Raw genomic sequence first — 23,115 nt, 5'->3', positions numbered from 1 at the left:
AGAGAACACGTGACTGCAGTGACGTGGATGATGTTTGACGTGGCTGACGTGTTGTCTGGTGCGCCCGGGCTTCGTTTACAGTCTGAGGCACGCTGTAAGTTTGAAAAAAATGCGCTTCATAACAGACCCGGAAGAGAACACAATGCTGAATAAAGTCGTAATTTTTGTTATGTTTGGACCGAAATGTATTTTCGACTCTACAACACATTCTAACTGACCCACTGATGTCACATGGACTACTTTGATGATGTTTTTATTACCTTTTTTGGACATAGACATTATACTGTACATAGATTTTCAATGAAGGGTCAACAAGCTCTCGGACTTAATAAAAAACATCTTAAACTGTGTTTCCGAAGATAAGCAGAGGTCTTACGAGTTTGGAACGAGGCATGAGGGTGAGTCATTAATGACATTATTTGCATTGTTTGCAAGGGTATAATTAACTATATAAACCAAAAACAGGATTTGTATCAGGCTGTAAACATATTGGTGCTGTAAAGTTGCGAATTTTAACATGGGGGGCTTATGGGATTGACTTCCTTTTGGAGCCAGTCTCTAGTGGCCAGTCGATGAATTGCAGTTTACATCTACATGTGAGATTTTTACAATCCTCGCATTTAACAGACATATTAAATCACAAATAGTTTTGATTGCTCTAATTCATTTGTATTTCATGTTCTTTGGTTTTGTGGTTGTGTGCATATTGTCCTTTCCGTAGAAACGACCGAAATTAGATTGCGCAAACAGCACAAATAAACTAAAGTGGCACTTTGATTATCTGCTGGGTTTGCTGTGTTGTTTTCCTCTGTATTCAAAGTGTTCTGGGTCAGTCTGTCACAGGATTCTTACCTGCAGCAGGTCAGGACGCACGCACACAAGAGGATAGTTAGTCACACGCTGCGCTTAGTTTACTACATCATCATTAGAGAAGCACTTTAGTAATATAAATGCTTAGACCACCATTTTAGAGGTATTTAAATTCATTTCTGAATTTCATTTCACCTCAGGTTGTTCCCGTTCTGTATGACTTCCTGTCTTCTGCAGAACACAATAGGAGATCATTGAAAGGATTTCCGTTTGGATAAAATCAATACATTGGCTGTATATCATGACTCATTTTAACGCCTGCTAAAGCAGCCAAGAGTGTCAGCAAAATGGAATGTGCGGCTCGTTGGTCACTCTCCAAGAGTTGTCTGATTGATTTTGGTGGAAAACAAGTCGAAATTTAAGCAATTTTACAGTGAAATCATGCATACTGCCATTGCTTTACTGTGCAGTGTCGTTTGACATTCTTTAACAGTAAAATTGTTTAAAACTAGGTTGTTTATCATCAGAATATATTATTGCATTTTCATTTTTTGCTGACACTTGTAGATACTACATTAACCGTGAGAGTGAGTCATAATGCACTGCAATTGTATTTTATTCAACTGTAGATCGCCTTCCTTTGCGTTTCACATCCATTATGTCATACGGGTTTAAAACAGCATAAAAAGTAAATAATGGCATCACTCATTACAAATAGTCATTATTCATTATATAAATCTTGATCTCTCCTATACTCCTGCTTGTAACCCACATTTACATGTAAGTTCTGCTGGCAATGGCACAGTTTTTAAAACTAAATTTAAAAGTGGGCAAGGCAAAGCTTTGTCAGGCTGATCTTCTGTAATTACGCCATTGAATTCTGCCACATTGTGCTTGCCTATGTGTTAAATATTCCTATGCTAGTGTTTATTCACACTATTAGACTCATAAGTGCTTTTGACCTTGCCTTGTGTGCTAAACAATAATGCTATGAAGATAAGCACCTCTGGCACAAAAGGCAGAGCAGGCTAATAATTTTCTCATTGTAATAGTTTCAAAGCCACGTATTTCCCAGACCCCTTGTTACTGGCTGATTATTTGGAAAATTGTGTTGAGCTATCCTTGGATCTCTCAATAGAATCCTGTTAGGGAATTCTCAGCAGGCTAGGAGCACGAGATTACGTTGAACTCTTGTATCTTTCCTTTCATCGCTAACAAGCTTGTTGGAACGACTCAAGAATGCATGGGTTGTTTTAGCAATGGCGTTGCCTATGTGCAAATCAGGAGACAAATCGTGAATGAAATTATGACCCAGTGCACTTTGCAGATAGTTGTGCAACAGTGAGTCATCAACTTAGCCACCGCTTTTTTTTATAAAGGAGGCTTCGTAAGGCTGAAAAGATTGAATATAAAAGCATTCACCACAAAGAAACGATAAAAAAAGACCTTCTTACTTCCTTTAGGCGAAATTCAAAAGTCTTGATGACGCTCGTGGTGTGTGGTAAATGTGAGATTACTGTGAAGTTCCTGATGGGGATGGAATGTAAAAAAGGGTGAATCACTCACTCATACTAGATCACTGACAGGACTCGGGCCACTAACCGGAACCCGCAGTGAAGATGACCGCTTCGGCTGATATAGGGAAGACTCAGTAGAGAGGGTATTTTGGGAAGATCTTACCAATTTATCTCAATAATGAGTTTCTCTTACATGTGACAGGGCAATTGTAAATCTAAATTTGTGTATGTGAGAGAATGCATGCAACCTTCACGCTCTGGTTTTGAAAATAATGCCAAAACCATTAGAAGAAAGACTTTGGATGGAGTGAGTTTAGAGACTGAAGCTTTCAAAATCTAGCTAGTAATCCAACTGTTTACAAATAGCCCTGAAACAAAATCCGTATTATATGCTGTGAAGCCTAAGGCCGCATTCACACTGCTTGTTAGAAGTGACTCAATTCAGATTTGGCATAGAACAGATATGACCTACAAACGTGTAAGCAGAAAAAAGCGCATAAATTCCGATCAATATACTCTGATCGGTTTCATGCCTCATTCATATTTTCATGCCTTATTCAAATCAGATTAAATAAGGTTTTATAAGAGCCTATGACTTCATCCGCAATATAAGTGGACCGATCGGATTTTCCCGTGTCAAGACGTGTCGTGCGTCATTGTAAATGTGACGCTGGCAAATGTAGGGCCCTATAATTTCCGCGATCACGGAATCCCGGACGGAATCGCGGAATTGGCTAATTAACACGGAATCTAGCGTTAACGTGGAATTTCGCGGAATTTTATATATTTTAAAAAAAAATCTGTCTTTGTGTGGGAGAACCATGTATGTCTGGGGGAAATGCAGACCCGGGGAAGCAAATCAGGGCGACACACGCCCTCCCGTCATTTCAGACCCCCTCCAAAACACTGAAACCATGGCGAAGCGGCTCTCCACGATTCTACGCTAAGCTCTCAGTTGCAAGCAGTTCCCTCATGACTTTTATGTGACCGGTGAACTGTTATTTTGTAAAGGGCCCAATAAATCCGTTTTATTTTTTCCCAAATTCCGTTTTATTTTCCCCAAATTCCGTTTTATTTTCCCCAAATTCCGTTTTATTTTCCCCAAATTCCGTTTCTCCGTTTTAATTTCTGCAAATTCCGTATTATCCGTTTAAATTTTTGGCAATTCCGTGTTAATACTAGATTCCGTGTTAATTTGCCAATTCCGCGAATCCGTCCACGATTCCGTGATCGCGGAAATTATAGGACCCTATTTGCAGGTTTTGTCAACATTCCGTTGACTGGGAGAGCAAAGATACATGCACTCTCTCATCCACGTCTCTCTCGCTGACCTCTCTCACGTGCACGCGCTGACTTCACATCTGTCTGAAGTCCGAATACAAATCCTCATGTATTTGTTCAGTTTTATGCGTTTCAAGCGAGCTGAGGCAAACTATTCCTTGCGTTTAAAATATAATCATCTGTATCAATTCCGCTCTCTGTCTCTCTTTTGCTCGCACGTGCAGAGAGCTGCGCGCTCATGCTGTCTGAAGATCAGTAAGTAATAATCCTGTGTATGTTTGTAAATTTATATGCATTTCAAGTGATTGTGTTTAAAATATGTATTGCATTCCGCTGGACCGATGTGTTTAAGGCACTTCTGAGGGCACCACTGCTTTGACATGTGTATTTTTCTGCAATAACACTAAACAATGCATCGAATTGAGTAAAATGTTTATGTGTGTGTGTTTCAAACAGGGAATGTGAAAAAATGTTACCTCAATAAATTTAAGGTCATTCCTATTGTATTTGTGTACATTTTAATCATTAACATTAAAGGCACACTCTTTTTATGACTACAATAACATTAAAGGGTAAAAAAATAATTGCCAAATATTAAAACGGACAAAACGGAATTTGCGAAAATTAAAACTGACAAAACGGAATTTGGAAAAAAATAAAACGGAATTTGGGAAAAAATTAAACAGATTTTATAGGGCCCTACAAATGGTGTCATTTTTCATGCCTCATTCAAATCGGATATGAATCAGATACATGCATTCGCGTCTGCAATGTAAGCAGACAGATTGGATATTTCCATGTCAAGACGTGTCGTGCCTCATTGAAATTGCGATGCTCGCAAATGACGTCAACTCAGTTGGACACTGCCCGCGATCACATGACTCTTCTTAGCAGTTAAATGGAGGACGACGGCTTCACTTTGTGGAGTAATGTTAAAGTCTTATTTATTTTTACCAAAATAAAGCTCTATAATCATCTTACACTGTAACAAATTTCTGTAGTTTTCACAGCATTATTACTGTAAAATGAGCAAATGCTTACTGTAGAACTTGTATACAGCAAGTTGCTGTAGATCTGCAAAGCATCATGGTCTTTTTTCAATGGCGGGTAAATTCTACAGTAAAAATATTTTTTCTGTGAATCACAATACAGCAATTTCTAGAGGATTTTTTTCTTCAGCCAAGGAAAGCTACGAAATTCCACACTTTCATCAGAATTTTTACTTCAGAAAGGTAAATTTGCTAATTTAATTTCAAAGTTTACTCTTGTAAAGTCACCTGTTTGTTCAACTTTAAGAGTGCACTGAGAGAGAGGAGTAATGAGCGGCACACTTCCTAGTAAACCCGTCTCGTGTGTGCATTTTGCAATTTTATTACCACAAATATATATTTCTGCATGATTTCGATATATTTTCTAGTCTGGCAACATTTTATAACGTCATTAGTTTAGAGAAGGATAATAATTTAATAATAATAGTAATTGGCCGTGTTTCAATGCGAAGGCTGCAGCCTCCGGAGGTCGCATTTCTCGGCTGCATACGTCATCAAAACGGTCTTGTTTCAGAATATTAACAATTATAAAGTTGACTGTTATTCTAAGTTAATAGTAAATTGTTTAATATGCTTATGACTTGCAAATCTAATGGTCAGTTAACTTAAATAACCCAGGGTTGATGACGTATGGACCCTGCATATGCGAGTGCGACGACCTCCGCAGGCTGAAACCAGTCTCTCGAGCTGAAAGAAAACGCAGCTGAGGAGATATGAGGTAAGACTTATCCGGCAACATTACATTTATAACGTCTTTAATTTAATTATAGCGTTAGCATTGTGAACCAAAATTAATTTAAAAGTGTGTATTTTTGTATTTATTGGCGCGATATTCGTTTAAATCTCTCGTTTTTTTCTCTTTCTCGCTTACGTTGCTGCCTGAGGAAACGGACATAAAGTTAAGCGGGCCGATTCGAAAGAAAACACAGTAACACACATTTTTCATAATTTCACGATTTTTCTGAACTTCATTGGAGGTCAAACTGCAGAAACTATAACGTTAGATTGTTAATAGCCTAATTTGAAGTGTTATACCCGACTTTGGGGAGCATAGCCTATTGTATAAATATTTGTCTTATCTGGCGACATTACATTTATAACGTCTTTTTTATTTGATTAAAGAGTACCTAACGTTAGCATTGCTGAATTCAAAATAGTTTGAAATTGTGTATATATATTATACTATTATAATATTCTCGCACTGTATTAAGATATTTCGAGATCTTACTCGTTCTTTTATTCACCTCTTTTTTTTCCTTTCAGACTGCAGACAAGAGCCATCGACCATCGTTCCAGGTACATAAGTTACATGAACTGGCATGCATGATGATTTTCAAATGCAAGCAATGTTGTTTATTCTATGATTTATATATATATTAATATATCAAACATGTTAAAGTGCACAGAAACCATGCAACAGGAAGAAGCTGTTTTTCTCTTGGTTGATGCAAGTTATTTTTGTACAGTATTGACACACTTTTTCTCTTATGAATATTGTACTTGTGATTTCTAATCGTTTTTATTTGTTTGTTTATTTTGTGTTACAGGAAACTTCCACCTAAACAGATGCTGAGGCCCAGATTTCCCTGCCAAGCACTCCAAGGCTCATCATGCTCGGTAAGATCCCAGCACTCGACATACACAATAGATGTCAATTTTAAGGGTTACTTCATCTATAAAGCATATTTGTATCGAGTCACTGTGTGGTGTGAACAAAGTTTTATGTCATCTTGCACATACATTCCAAAAATCTCTAGTGGTTATTGATCTAATAGGTAGTTATGTAGGGCTAGTGTTTTCAATAAATTTTGCTTATGTAAAATAGTAAACCATATCAGATTGAATACAGTGCAATGGCAACTTTTATTTAATATTTTTTAGGAGAGTCCATTCTGGGGGCAAAAAATGGATGCTTTCCATCGAGGGCAGAGTTCTCCTCCAATTGAGTGACCGTTGTGATTTCACTTCTGCTCTAGCCATGTATGATGCAGCCACTACATTGGAATTTATCCAGAGGTAAGCACTTTTATATATAGTGTTTTTTATTTAGTTTTGACTAGGAATGGGAACAAATATTTGAGTAGTCATTCTTTAACCAACTACCCGATAAGTAAAATACTTTTTAAAGTGTTTATTTTTGTTTATCAACTGTTGTGCTATTGTTAAACATCAAACGTTTAATTTAACTCACCATGCAAATGGTAGAAAAGCAGCACAGCTAGTCTAATGCAGTGGCGGCCGGTGACTTCTTTTTTCGAGGGCGCACGATGCAAAGTTTGTCACAACATGTATGTAGCCCGTCATGTGTGTGGTTCGTCATTTCAAAATATGTGTTTGGCGCGTCGAGTGAAACAATACTTTTCCATTCACAAATCAACAAATATTTACCATAAATTTCACTGTTGTATCACTAACTGTAAACATGGTATTGTGGCAGAAATGTGGGATATTTATGTATAATTTTATAATAGTATTAAAGGCGGAGTGCACAATGTTTGAAAGCCATTGTTGATATTTGAAATCACCTAAACAAACACGCCCCTACCCCAATAGAATCTGGACCTTCTTTTAAAAGACCCGCCTCACACATACGCAACCCAGCAAGGATGTCGGTTAGTAGACATGCTCCTTACTGCTGATTGGCTTTAAGTGTGTTTTGGTAGTCGGCCCGTCTCCTTTTCCAAAGCGTTTTTCAAACATTATGCACTCCGCCTTTAATGTAGACAGTTATTAAATAATAAATATTAGATTTTACTCCACAAACCACCAACAGAGCATATAAAAAATAAAAATTGTTTATTTAAAGGTGCAGTGTGTAAATTTTAGCGGCATCTAGTGGTGAAGTTGTGAATTGCAACCAACTGCTCAGTCCACTGCTCACCTCTTGCTTTTGAAACACATAGAGAAGCTACGGTAGCTGCCACCGGACAAACATGTCATAGTTGGAGACAACTTAGTAAAAAAGTTTGCCGTTAAGGGCTTCTGTAGAAACATGGCTGCACAAAATGGCGGCTTCCATGTAAGGGGACCCTCTGTGTATGTAGTTAAAACGTCTCATTCTAAGGCAATAAACACATAACGGTTCATTATGAAAGGTCTTTATACACCCCTGATAATTAAGTTTTGTATATTATTTTTAATTTCTGTCAAGAGATCCTTCTTGAAATTACACACCGCACCTTTAAAACACTGTGAAGTAAACTTTTATGTATATGTCATCAACCCATCTGTCTTGCTTATAAACTTTTACATTAATAGTCAATTTCTTTCACTACAGGGTAGAGTCCAGCCCAGGAAGTCAACTAGTTCAGGTCCAGTTTTAAAAGAATAATAGTTCTGAAAAAAAAAACGTCTTGGAGAAAAACAATATTCAGGTTTGAAATCCTGCTGTAAATGTAAATCATTTAATTTTTATGCATTTGTAATTTACCAGAAACATTTTAATACATATTGATTGTTTTGTGTGTTCAGAAAAGTGTTTTTGTATGAAGTGTTGAAATTAAATGAAATATTCACAGAAAAATGTTAACATATTAAAAAAAATGTATGTGTTCAAAATAGTTTTGAGATGTTCACAGAAAAAATTTAACATGTTGAAAAAAATGTATGCTATGCTATTTTTAATTTATGAATTTTTGTAATTTAAAGTGAGAAAATAAATGGCATTTTTGTGACAAACAGTGTCTTCATTTTACAGTACACAAAATAAATGCAGTAATCCCTATTTCAGTAGTAGTTATGAAATACAGTACTGTGATTATTACTGTAAAAGAGTTCACAGTAATTTTAATTTTACTGCAGTTACATTTACAGTAAGAATACTGTGAAATGAAATACAGCAACTTACTAGCTAATTGCTGCCAGCAAGTTACTGTATTTTTCACAGTATTCTTTTTACAGTGTATATAATCATTTTGTTCGTGTTAATTTAGGCCCCACTGGTGGGGTATAGGAACATTACAAGTGGGGCGTGACAAACGGGAGGAAATTTTGTCATTTTTGTGATCTCTATTAATTCCTTTATTTATTGACCATACACTCAAAACGACACATTTAATTATAAGCCTAACTTAAAACAACATCATACCTGCGAAGAAAATGTCATACGGAACCAAAGCCTACAAGAGTGAATTAATGGTGGAAAGTTAATTGAAGCGGAACAAAAACTTTATTGTGGAGAGGCGGTATAGTAGTGGGTATAAACTTTAACAATGGATAAGTTTGTTACACAGAATTAAAAGAAAACTAGATTTTCGGCACCAGCAGAGAAAACCAAGACAGAAACTGAACCTAATCAACAAAAAAGCCAGCCGAAAAGAAAGTATGATGACTTTTGTTAGAGACAAAATGCAAACACAATTGCATTATTATTATTTACTTTTGAACAAAGTCTTATTTCATGCAAAGTTTTTTTTTTATTGAAAGTGTTCAATGGTGTTATGTTTTAAAATATGATGCGATTAAATAAATGTCAAAAGTTAAACTTAAAGCCTTGTTGATTACCATTTTGTTGGGGCGATTGGGGACAGGTTTAATTGTTGATCAAAAACATGCAGTTTAATTGTGATTTAAGCATGCAATTTTAGAGATATCCGTCTTTCCCCATTCAAGTGGATAGGACTTTAGTCCCGCATGACTGAAATAACTGCCCGAAAGCATTGCAAAGATGAATGCCTAGTGGTGCGACGTCCATAAAGGGACTTTGACGTAAATTAATTTGGAACTTTACAATTTATAATAATTACAATGCTATACTATAAATATAATTTTCATCAGCTGTTGCTCTATTTCGCCAAACAAAAAAATCACCCAAACAAAGCCAGCAGCTGTACTGTTGTGCATCTCTGAGCAACACACAGCATCCTTACTGAAGGTTGGAACAAATCAAATGAGTAAGTGATTGAGTCACTTCATAAAGACTTGAATGAATTTTAAACCACATGTTACTTTTACTATTTCTTTCATGTGAAGGAATAGTAAAAGTACTAATAATAGTATGCTAATATGCAGCTCTGAATTGCTGGTCACTTGCTTTGTTCCTGAATGAAACAAATCAGTTGAATGAATGACGCAACAACTCATTCATTAAATAAAAGAGCTGCCAACACCAGTTTCATATTTCATTTTGATTCATTTATGCTTAATTCTACCTCTGAACTACATTATACAGTCTAAGAGTGTTTTCACACATACACTGTTTAGGTCGTCCCAAGGCCCAATCCCATTTCTCTGTCTTACCCCTTACCCCTACCCCTTAGTTTCGCACGTTCACGTGAGAGTAAGGCCCAATTGGGATAGCCCTTTCGCTCTTGTGAATGTGCAAAACTAAGGGGTAGGGGGAAGGGGTAAGGGGAAGGGGTAAGACAGAGAAATGGGATTGAGCCCAAATGACGTGTCGCTCCGAGTATGGTTCGTTTGGGTCAGTGTGAATACAACAGCCGCACTCGGGTGCGCACTAAACGACCACTCCGAGACCGCTCTAAACAGGTGGTCTCGGAGCGGCTGTCGCCGAACTCTGGGGCTACCAACCTGTGGTGTGAACACTCCTGGACCTCGGACCGAACCAAATACAGGAAGTTCTCCACATGATTGAGCCACTGGGCTTCCATCGTGACGTGAGCCAGGTGTTATATTGTGGGTTAACAACAAACAAGCCAATCCTGGTCCGTTGCAGAGATTTGCTCTCTCCTTTACGTTTGAGCTGATGATTTTATAAATGCATAGCTGTCCTCCACACAAATAGTGACATTACGGGCTTTTTAGCAAACGGATCCGTGAGAAAGGCTTTAATAGAACAGCTATGCAATTTCGCGTTAAAGCAAAGACGTGCATCGTTTATCTCCACATCTTGATAGCTGCGCTCTCCTTGTCAGGCTGGTTGTCGTGGAAACGTGGGGATGGTCATGAGACGGTAAGAGCTGTCAGAGACCAATGACAGCGATGACCGTTGTCACATGGTGTACGGTGCGGCATTTCGAGTAAAATATGTGAACATGGGCCGCACTAACTGAAAAATTATACAATGTATTTTGGTGCGCTCCGAGGCCGCACCACGGTGCGCACCAACATATGTGGAAACACTCTAAAAAAATATATATATTTTAAATGGTAATAAAGCAAAATGTCCACAGTGATGCCTTAAAGGGCACCAATTATGCAAAATCCACTTTTACAGGGTGTTTGGACATAAATGTGTGTTGGCAGTGTGTGAACACAACAACCCTACAATAAAAATAACACCCTTTTTTAATCCTCATTAAACCAAAGCAGTTTCATTAGACATGCTGTTTTGATTATCTTGTTAGTATGATATCACACTGATTAAGCCCGCCCATGATCACTGACTGACTGGTTAGTTTTACCCAAATGGTTTGTTAGCACATTGTAGCGCTAATGTGGCTAAAGATAATATTGTCTTTGAATGTGTTTACAGAAATCAGATTTATTTTTGAGCAAAAATGCCCATTGTCTGTTGGTAAGAGACAGAGAAGCAGTAGATCATTTGCATTAAAAGGTACACAAATGAAAACAGCACTTTTCTGCTTAGGGGCATTTTAAACGTGCTATAATAAATATATGTGCTGTACAGTATATGGAGCTGAAACTTCACAGACACATTCTAGGCACACCTGAGACTCGTATTACATCTTGTAGAAATTGGCATAATATGTGCCCTTTCAAGTGTGTTGCATCATTTAGCATAATCAGTTAAATATTATGAATGTGGATGCACTTAATTGTTGTGAAATTAGCACACGTCTCTATAAGAGATGCACGGAGATCTGATGGCCCAAAACCGAGTCTCTGGGAAGATCGAGAGCAATGGGACTGACATCCGTAATGCCAGTAAATCACTCCGTAAAAATGTGGATTACAGGCTTGGAAACTGTGCACTGCTGGTGTTTATGAACTCTGAGTAACACGCATACACACAAAACCCTCAGGTGGGTACGCCATGGCTGTGAAATAAGCAGGCCATGTGACAGGAATGGCAGCGTGTCCTGAGCGTTCCGCTTTCTGGCTGCGTGGCATCGTGCTGTGCTAAACCTCTCTGCGGTGATAATGGGTGACGGGAAATGGAGTGAGGGGGACAAATTCAGAATACGAGCGAAAGATGAAGCGTTCTGTCGGCCCCCTATAGGCCTGTGCAATCCTGCACGCCGTCTGATGGCTGTATTTATTGCCGCCCCACTTCCACCGGATAACACGCATTGACAAACTCTCTCTCTAACACTTGCTCAACACACAAGACCTTCTCACCTCAAAATACCTTTCAATGTTTTTTTCAAGTTCTGAATCTAGTGAGCTTTTGTTCACGATTGCAGATGCTTTTTATTTCACAAGGACAATTTTATTCAATGATTTGTTATCTTCAATTAGGTTCAGTTTTGTATAATGCACATCGTTTCCAAGCATCTTTATAGTTAATTGTGCTATACAACCAAGCAGGTGTATAATAACTTGAGAAGGATGTCTTTTGACATGCCCATTCATCCTAATGGCATTTGCTCGCCAACCACATGTTTCTCCTCAAATACAAGATTTGAATTCAGACATATTTGCTCATATGCACTCAGTTCTGCAGCCATAAATGCCTCACAAGGTCTTAATTCGTGCCATTACCTGGCAGACTTTCTTTAAAACAGCCTTGTATCATAATGACAGCCAGATTTCGCTTGTCAGATTGGGGCTTGTGATTTTAGCCAGTTCTTCGTAACATTACATTGTGTCCATCAGACAAGGTTGAAATGTTTTTCAATCTCCCTCTCTCTCTTTCTGTTTTTTCTCTTTTTGATTAAACTTTTCTTTATTTTCAAAGTTATATTCATAATTGACCTCAAATGTATCTCATGTTCAATGAATATGATTTTAATGGGTTGCTTGAATAGCACTCTTTCAAACAAGCCTTTATTGACCTTTGCTAAACCTGCCATTGAATGAAATGTATAAATTCGCTAAAATCAAAGGAGAAATTAAAGTTCACTATAATTATACATTAAAGCAAAACCTTTGTTAATCATGATATTTTACATATAATTGGGTTATTAACATAATCTCTGCAGTGCATGTAGTGTGAATATGATTTTATTACCATGCTTCAGTCCTGAAACACTGTAAAGATGTTTGGGACTTTCTTCCTACGCCTTCCTGTCCAATCACATGCTAAAGAGAGGAATTGACAGGTGTCTAATTGTAACTGACATATTGATCAACTTGACTTAATCCACTGCCCTGTCTCATATTTGTGTGACCTGTCTGTCAGAGCCATGCCAGACTAGGCGGTCATGATAGTAGCCTAGAGCCGATGACATCATTAGGAATTGAAGTCATATGCTTTAAGCAACACTAAAGAATTTTTGCTCTTTGCTCCCCCTACAGGTTGGAAGTGAGAATTGTCCATTACCACTGTCGTAAATAATTTTACAATGCATTGTACAAAAAAAAGATCAAGTCGGCATGTTTAGTATCTGTAAACCGGTATAACTCAGAAGTCTAGTAGCAGCAAAGCCAGGTCAAAATCAGTCTTGCAACTCCTAGCCTCCTTCAGCTCTCGCCAACGAGTATAAGCCCGCCCTATGTTCACTCTAGTTCGAGCTCTTTCTCTATCGTGCTCCTGTTTTCTTTTCTTTGCCTCCCCCGAAATGAAACCCTTCCTTTTCTTTGGAGGCTTATGACAATTGAAAAGCTGCATGAACGCTAGGTACTGTAATGGTATCTTTCTTTTAAATGTACTTGCCGAGAATGCTTTACACACAGCCTGCAGGATGCTCCACTGCCGTAAAGCAAGTTTTTGTAGTTTAACTCGAACTACAGGACCGCGCCCGACGGTCGGAAATTCTTTAGTGCGGTTTTGGCTGATAGAGGGCTGCAAAGCGATGTGAAAGTGCCGTTCACCCTGTTTAGAGTGGATGAACGACTGAAACTTTTTTGGAAACATTATTTTAATGTAAAACAAACTCTTTGGTGTCGGTTTAAAGTAACTAGGTGATTGTTTGAGTAAAATGTGATGATTAACCTAGCCTGGCTAACACCAGACCAGTCTCATAGAGAATGAGACGCGATCTGGGAACCACATGCTCATTTTCTCGTATTTGAGGCGTGGTTTACCAATGCCCAGAGCCGTTTATTGGGCGCTACGAATGTCTATCAAATGGGACTGTACGTAGCTCATAGGCAGTCGTTTCAATTATACGACATGACGTATGTAGTGCGACATAAATTCAAGTGACCACCACTTTTGTCGGGTACGTGTGCACCCAGCTGAAAGCTATGCAACTGAACCGGTAGCTGTATATTGATATTGAAAAGCAACACAACTTAGTGGCACCGTGACAACCACAGTACAGGCATAATGACAATATGATATTAAAAAATACCACTTACCATTTATAAGTTAAATGGACTTCGTTGACGACAATGCCTAGCAGGTCGATCCTATAAAACTCTGTGGCCATCATGTCTTGCCATATCCAAACATCCTTCTTGGATGTAAAAATTGTTTAACGCCAAAAGTTGCTCTTTTTTTAAATAAACTTGCATTCAAAACTATTAAAACACTATCTAAATGGTCCATGTTGGATCAACAAAACTGCTTCAGTGTGTGGCATAGACGTCGTCATCGTCGTGCTGCCCCCTCCCCATTCTGTGATTGGTTCCCTTTTTCAGGGGAAAAAATGATCCATAGTTTCCATGCTTGACTTGCAGCTTGAATAATTTTGCGCGCAAGGCAGCATGGGGAAACCCAGGCTAGAACTAACTAAAAAAAAGTAGGTACAAAACCTTACACCCTATTAAACACATTACAATACACATTTGTACTTTTTAAGTGCATATTAGTACCTCACAGGTACCTAAATTGTAAAGGATATTTTACTTTATAAAGGATACTTTCCCAGTAACAGCTTACTGTACCTTTTTCTGAAAGTGTATGATTTATTCATTGTTAAAGAAAAATGTCATGTTTAAAAGTGTTGAAAGAAATAAAAAATGACAAACATCAACAATGTTTAAATCAGAAGTTCCTGTGAACTGTGCAATGTGGCACAGTTTTCTTTTTAGTTTTGGAAAAAACAAATGCAATAAAAGGAAATACAGTCAAAATGAAAATAGAGTCAAAGGTAAATATCCCTTAGGATCTCATTGTGACTGAGCAGGAAGCAGAAAACATTGTCTGGGCTCAAAATCAAGCACAGAATTTTTTATTGCTGCCAAAAGTAATTAATCTTCCTGCTCTATGGAAATTAATCAGATTATTTGGCCACGTGGCCCAGAAAATTTGATCTTCCATCTCATTCCCCCTGCAGGCCCGGCCACCTCACCCACCTAAACTCTACTCTTCAGAAACCGTAACGTTTTAGCAGAGATGTGTGTCAAAAATGTTTGTTATTATCATTATTTCTTTAAGTTTAGCTTGAATATCATAACCCGATAACCCTCTAACATTAAGAGAAAGCCTATTATACATTTTTATGATTCTTTACCTTTTTATAGATGTCTTCTAGTTGTTTTCAGTGGCAGTCCATGAGGGAGATTTTAGCCAACTCTAAAAATGTATTACTGTAACTAATAGCTGCTGTTTTAATGAATCTACTTACTAATGTTCAAAACACACATGACTTAATAGCAGAGATGCACAAATAGCAGAGGGGCTTACAACATAAATTGAAAAGACAGGTTTAATACTGAAGCGACTTAATTTAATTAAATGAAAATGTGGCCCTATAATGGAGAATTTTCATTTTGCCTTCTTCCACATAAATAACATGCATTTAGCAGATATTTTTATCCCAAGCATCTTGCAATGCATTTAGTGTGTACATTTCTGTCAGTCTGTGATTCGCTGAGATTAAACCTATGACCTTGAGATGTAAGCAGCAGTTGAGTTGACAAAATCACAATCAAAGATATTGCCAAAGGTAATCTCTCAAACTAATCAGCTTTCAGTATTACTTCAGTGCATCATCAATCTTTGTTGCTTGTGCAACAGGTGAATAGAGACTTTCAAACAAAACATCAACGGAGTCTGAATTATAAAAGACCTCAAGACTGAAACAAATGACTATTTGAGCTGGTCAAATGTAAATATATTGGTGAACAATGAACAGTCCTGTAGAAATATGAGTACACTGTCAGAAAAAAGTGGTCAAATTATTTACCCTAAAATAGTTGTCACTGGGGCTGCACCCTTTCAACAAGTACAGCTTGCGCAATTATCATTTTCACGTTTAGCGCCACGTCGTTTAAATAGCAAATGCATTTGTGCCCCTTTTTGCGCCCATGGGCGTTCTGGTCTGAAAACGAGGTGTGTTCAGGCGCATTGTTGGCGCGTTGCTATTTTGAGGCATCAAAAATAGACTACTAGCCTGATGTTGTAATACTCAATTCTAGTCAGAATTTGAGTCTGATACCGCTCCATTGAGCTATAATTATGAGGCGTGTCTCAACCGAAAAATGCCTCTGTACTCAATTGGATAGACCTACGACCAATCAGAGCAACGGGGTGTGAGACGTATGTTGAAATGACGTATTTGCAGCTTGACCGAACTGCTAGTTATTTCGTTACAATGACACACACTACAAGTCTGAGTTAGCGAACGTACATCAACACCTACTATGTTTACAACATTTCATTTATATCACATTAAGTCATACAGTAAGACTATCTCTTACCATTTGTACATTAGTTGAACTTCATCCACGACGATACCCATTACGTTTGCTTGAAAAATATCCGAGCCTAGCATGTCCCTCCACGATTCTGGGCTTCCGAAAAGAAGCTGGCAACGACCGCTAGCTATATCCATCTCGTCGTGCACACCGAGTTGCATCGCCGTGATACCCATTTCAGTTGCTTCTTTAACTTGATCCTTTGGTGACGTGGTTGATACGTTACTGTTGATCATCTGTCCATCATCGTATAAAGCCCGCCCTCACAATTTGATTCATCGGCCAGTTTTGGGACTCGCATAGTAGCTCCTCAACGGTGAAACCCCAGACCGATCTTCCCGTTTCTCAAAATGTTGTGGGCGGGGCTAAGATCGGCTGGCACCCAGGCTAATAGACTACGCCATTGACCAACAAAAACCTGGTCTAAAGTGACTACGCCATTGACCAACAAAAACCTGGTCTAAAGTGTGTAGTACCCGATACTTTTTTTAGTACCACCTTGGTTGGGGTTCCAAGCGACCCGAGCTGATGCCAAAATGTGACGCAAAAACACTGTCGATCACTGATTGGTCTGAGAGAATCGTCACTACCCGCATCATCGCTATAATGTAAAAGATTGGCTTTACCTTCATGCTAGCCTGCGCTGTCTCGAGTAAACCTATTGTCCTCTTTGCTTTGCTGTAAGTTCCCAAACTCCCTTTTAGTGATGAAAAACATTCACAGGTTGAGAATCAGGAACTCCATAACAGTTTTTTCCAGACTTGCAGTTTGTGGCGGCAATAAATGAATGTATGTGAATGTTCAACGATGCTCTCACTTGATGTCACAGCAGTAGGCAGCGCAAATATAACGACACGCCTATAATCCCTCCCACTCCGAAGTGTTACTAAACTCAATGGAAAAGCTAACCAAGCCAAAGTGAGGTAAGCTGACCCAACCTGACCCAAACCAAACCATGGGATACTACTATGCAATGGAAAAGTGTCATCAGTTCCTCTGAGGTACCAAAGGGAACTTATTAGCACCTTAAAGGTACATATTAGTAACAAATGTATACATATCTGTACCTAATGGTACTTATTAAGGCCTTTTTAAAAGGTACTGCCCCTGTGACAACTGGGGTACATATTTTGACATTTTTTTCCAACAGTGTATTAAATTGGCCCTTTTATTTACTGCATCTCTGTTTATATTGACCATAGTGTGTGGATGGCACTGCTTTATTTGTCCACTTCATACCAGCAAAAGCTTTAAAAGTAGATGAATTTTAGTTTTCGAATGGGTATTTATGTATGTGGTGTAGATGATGATATTTGATCATGTTTATGTAATACGCTGGTGGGTGATGTTCTCATCCTGTGTGGAGGGTGAGGAAGGGATGCTTTCTAACACCTTCTTGATCTTTTCGACCATGTTACACGCACCTTCCAAAGTTTTATTTAAATGTGAATGGCCAATGCAGATAACAGGGCAGTTTGATTCACGACTGATTCATATGTGAATTGTATAACTCTGTCATAAGGTTTAATTTATGCTCACACAGAAAGTGCATGTCACTGTGGGGCGAAATCGTGCTACAGATTCCCCCTTTTATTTCACACATTCAGTGCTTTGCTAATGATTCTGACTGACGCACAGTCCCAGTAGATTCATAAGCTACTGTACCACTTTTACCTCTATTGCTATATGATTATTTGATTGTGTCCTGTTTTTTGGGTGTCTGTGCAGATTAATCCCATTTTGCTGCTCAAGAAAACATCCAAGCCAGAATGTCTTATGGATCCATTGATGCGGGTTCATTTGGAAGCAGAAATCCTTTCGGTGGGCCCACAAGGCAGGGCTACCAGCCAGTAGGTAAAGACCCATTTTGTCATACTCACAGGTTGAGTTCCCTACATTTATCACGAGGCATTCTTTAAAAAATACTATAAATCATAAGTCAGAGACAAAGAGTCTGTCTCTGTTCGTTTAATAAAGCACAACATTCTGCATTTATTCTCTCTTCATAAACCAATATGGGAATAATCAGCCATATGGCCAATTTGACAATTTGTGTTCTGCCTCATCTGAGTTTTGACAAGTAATGTGCTTCTTGTATTAAACAATATCTTTAGATTCCCCCATAGTTATAATACACTATTATGGTTACAGAACAACTCATTACACGGTTCAAAGTTGTGGAGCGTAAACTCAAATAAATAAAAAAAAGGTTAAACTAAATCCTTAAAAACATATATATTTGGATATGGGTAAAATCATTTAGTTTTTCATTTGAAAACTTGATTAATATTTTTTAGATCAGAGGCCTTCAACCTTGAAAGAGTCCAAGGACTCTTTACAGGGATAGTTCACCCAAAAGTTAAAATTCTGCATCATTTACTCACCCTCATGTTGTTACAAACCTGTATACATTTAGTTGTTCGATGGACACAAAGAAAGATATTTTGAGAAATGTTTGTAACCAAACCATTCGTGGACCCCATTTACTTCCATAGTTGGAAAAATAATACCATGTAAGTAAATTGGGTCCACGAACGGTTTGGTTGCAAACATTTCTTAAAATATCTTACTTTGTGTTCATCAGAACAATGGAATTTATAAAGGTTTGTAACAACATGAGGGCGAGTAAATGATGACAGAATTTTAACTTTTGGGTGAACTACCCCTTTAACTTGGGTTCACGAACCCCTGGTGGTTCACGTGGGAATTGCAGGGGATTTGGGAGTTGATGAAAAATTTAATAAATAAAATAAAATAAAATAAATACTAAAATCTAAATACTAACAAAAATATATATTTTATTTGTTCATCACGTAACTATTACAAAAACTCGTGCAAAATGGACATTTTTGTTTTATGTGGCAATAAAAAATAAATGTTTTTAAAGGTTAAACCTGCATATGTGCTTTTAAATAAATTAAATATTAATTTAAAAACTCAATGGATACTTTAAGTGAATAATTTGAGTCAATGGGGTTCGGCTTACAAAAAAGTTTGAAACCCCTGCCTTAATGGATAGAGAGGAGGAGCATGGACTCCCCAGTACATATAAGGGATAATGTAGAGGCAGCCGGTAGTTATCGGGAAATAAGCCCCGACAGTGTGATCTGGACCCGACGCGAAGCAGAGGGTCTTGTATCACACTGAAGGGGCTTATTTCCCGATAACTACCGGCTGCCTCTACATTATCCCGCTTATTACACGGCTACTTGCCACATAAGAAAAAAAACTGGACATGAATATGAATTTGAAACATTTTATTGGCATATTTGTTTTAAATTAACATTTTTATCCTTCCGCGAAACTTTGCACAGATGCATAAAATGATCGTAATACCTTATTAAGATCCTCTGCTTCATACTTGTCTGTCTCCATTTTTTCTCTTTTAGCCAGTCTTTGAGAAGTTTTAATGCCCATCCTGTATTTTTTTGTGTGTTGGCTTCGTAGCTGTCATGCTCTATTTTGTCAAGTTCAGTCTCAGTAAGCTCTCTGTGTCTTGTCGTTGTTCGTTCTTCTATCCACTGTTTAAATGTTTTGTTTTTTCCGTACATTAATGTCAAAATGTTGTGGTTGTCCAGTGTTTGTCACAAGATGGCGCCAAACAGTAATCTTTATTGGCGCGGAGCGATTTAAATCGTACAAGTAGTACCGGCTATGCGTTATTACTTTGGAGCGGTTATTATTTGAAAAGAACGAACCTGCAAATGTGTCAACTGACCAATCAGAATCAAGCATTCCAGAGAGCCGTGTAATAAGTATCAAATAAAGACTATTTAGTATAAATAAGTATTTAGTATAATTTACAACACATAATTTGTTATTGTGGTTCTGTTACAAAGATAATAAAATAATCATTTTTGGCATAGAAAATAAAATTTTAAGTTAACTAAATAGATTTTATTGTGGAAACTATGCTCTTCGTTTTAGATTTTTGTAATTAACCTATTAATGCACTTGTGTTCGATGCCTAAATTCATAGATAAATGGATGCAATAGTGAAAATGTGATGGATCAACGCTATCTCACGAGAATTCGTACATGTTTTATAAGTTGGCTAATTCGTATCAATTCATACGATCACATACGTTTTGGTACAATTTGCCTGATGGGGTTAGGGGTATATCTAAGTGAAATGGCTTCTGAAATGAAAAAAAAAGGGCAGGGCTGGACTTGAATTCGTCTATCGAGAATTTATTGGATTGTTTGAAGTTGGGTCATGTTGCTAATTGCTAATCGCTGCAATCTTTTCTGCCATATCATGGCCGGAAGTAAAGAGAGATTGTTTCAAGAAGGGGAGGAGATTTGCGCTTTTGATTAAAGATTATGAGGCCACATTAATAAAAAAATTATAATAATGAAGCTCATAGATAAGTCATTTGTAAAAAATACCACAATATTCCAAAACATATGACAGTTTTTCAGTTCAATTTCATTTTCTGTTGTCTTTTGCTGCAAAGCCATGAACCTTCTAAGACAAAAATCTTCAATTCTAAAAAAGTCTCTGAATAAAAGACTCAAAGACTCGCTATTCGGGCAATTTACTTATGTATTTGGTAAACCTACTTTATCTGGGTAAAAAACTTGTGCATCTTGGCGCCGTTGTTCACCGAATCCTCTGTGTGCACTTGGAGGACTTTGCTGAAAAATTGAAGTGGCATTTAATGAATATTGCCAGCAAAGCGTTATTTCTAAATGGCTTGAGGCCGTTTGATGAACATATTATACAAGACAGTGACAGCTAGGGACCGTTTTTGAAAAAAAAAAAAAATCTGACAGTGTGTAAGGTTATATATTAAAAATAATGTGTATATATATATAACAGATTGTTGCATTTTCTTGTAGTAAGTGTATAATACAGAAAGGAGCATGTCATAGCTGTGAATTTAACCAACATTTTCCGTATGAATTCATTAGCATGAATGCAATGTACTTCACAAGATCACGTTGAAAAGAGCAGCTGAAATATGATGCAGCTTGTTTCGTTTAGTTTTTGTAGCAGCACTACAGAAGAGGATGTGACAAATCTACGGAAACGCTTCGAAATAGAAAAACAGCGTCTTCCTCACAGAGCTTTCTCACAATCAAAACATGCAAAAGCAAATAGCTTTCTATTTCACACAGCGTGACCTCAGTAAATCTCACATTCTGAGATATCTCTCACTTTGAGTGTTTGGCTTCTACCAGTCCCACAGGACAATGGTAGGAAAGAGAAAGAGGCAGCTTCAGTTATAAAAGACAAGGCTTTGATCACAAGCAGACCTGCGTTCAGGAGCCTGTCAGCTTTGCTGTGTTTGGGTTCTTCTGCATCAGTCGGACTGAAGAGGGGCTCATGCGATGATCAAAGCTGGGGTTAAGCCACTAATGGAGTTGTCAGTCGAGCTAATCTTTCCCCACCTCTCCCCTGCCAAGCCTTTCAACTCCCCTCCAGCATATGCGTTTGTGTCACTCTTCTTTCTCTGTCACTTCATTTCTTGCTGTCGTTTGCTGTCCCTCTTTTTATGTCGGCATCTGTTACAGCTATCTTTCTGCATCTTCCCCTCATTTTTCTGCTTTTCTTATACTTATATCAATATTCTTTTTCTTTCTTTGTGTCTGTCTTTTGTTATGTCTGTTTGTCTATCTTTTGCTATTTCTGTCTGTCTGTCTGTCTCTCTTTATTTTTGTCTGTCTCTCTGTCTGTATCTATGCATATTCATACATGTCTGTCTATTTGCACATTTTTATGTCTGTCTGTCTCTCTGTCTGTCTCAATGCATATTTTTATGTCTGTCTGTCTGTCTGTCTGTGTATTTTTATTTTTGTCTCTCTCTCTCTCTCTCTCTCTCTCTCTCTCTCTCTCTCTCTCTCTCTCTCTCTCTCTGAATCTATGCATATTCTTACATGTATGTCTGTCTGTCTGTCTTTTGTTATTTATGTCTGTCTGTCTGTGTATCTTTTTTGTCTGTCTGTTTATCTGTCTGTATCTATGCATATTCTTATATGTTTATCTGTCTGTGTCTTTGCAAATTGTTATGTCTGTCTGTCTCTCTGTCTGTCTCTATGCATATTTTTACATGTCTGTCTATCTTTTGTTATTTCTGTCTGTCTGTCTGTCTGTCTGTCTGTCTGCCTATCTTTTGTTATTTCTGTCTGTCTGTCTGTCTGTCTGTCTGTCTGTCTGTCTATCTTTTGTTATTTCTGTCTGTCTTTGTATCTTTATTTTTGTCTGTCTCTCTCTCTGTCTGTATCTATGCATATTCTTACATGTCTGTCCGTTTGTCTGTCTGTCAGTCTATATTTTGTTGTTTCTGTCTGTCTGTCTGTGTGTCTGTCTGTCTGTCTATCTTTTGTTATTTCTGTCTGTCTGTCTGTCTGTGTATCTCTTGTTATTTCTGTCTGTCTGTCTGTGTATCTTTATTTTTGTCTGTCTCTCTCTCTGTCTGTATCTATGCATATTCTTACATGTCTGTCCGTTTGTCTGTCTGTCAGTCTATATTTTGTTGTTTCTGTCTGTCTGTCTGTGTGTCTGTCTGTCTGTCTATCTTTTGTTATTTCTGTCTGTCTGTCTGTCTGTGTATCTCTTGTTATTTCTGTCTGTCTGTCTGTGTATCTTTATTTTTGTCTGTCTCTCTCTCTGTCTGTATCTATGCATTTTCGTACATGTCTGTCTGTTTGTCTGTCTGTCTGTCTATATTTTGTTACGTCTGTCTGTCTGTGTGTGTATCTTTATTTTTGTCTGTCTCGCTCTGTCTGTATCTATGCATATCCTTACATGTCTGCCTGTCTGCCTGCCTGCCTGTCTATCTTTTGTT

At 37.8% G+C, this 23,115-nt stretch overlaps 1 protein-coding gene across 1 annotated transcript in view; it reads left to right on the top strand.

The window, feature by feature from the left end:
- The window catches only part of tsnare1 (T-SNARE Domain Containing 1), a 188,791-nt gene that overhangs the window by 16,073 nt on the left and 149,603 nt on the right, over positions 1 to 23,115 (top strand). Inside the window, exon 2 of the mRNA XM_065239873.1 lies at positions 18,053 to 18,178. Within this exon, the coding sequence (XP_065095945.1) occupies positions 18,094 to 18,178 (85 nt within the window). The 5' untranslated portion in view covers positions 18,053 to 18,093. The remainder of the gene's footprint in view (positions 1 to 18,052; positions 18,179 to 23,115) is intronic.

The sequence above is a fragment of the Paramisgurnus dabryanus genome, chromosome 13 (assembly GCF_030506205.2).
Source record: "Paramisgurnus dabryanus chromosome 13, PD_genome_1.1, whole genome shotgun sequence".
NCBI classification, from domain to species: domain Eukaryota; kingdom Metazoa; phylum Chordata; class Actinopteri; order Cypriniformes; family Cobitidae; genus Paramisgurnus; species Paramisgurnus dabryanus.
Note: the sequence above shows the minus strand (reverse complement) of the source record. Positions and strands in the feature narration are given on the sequence as shown.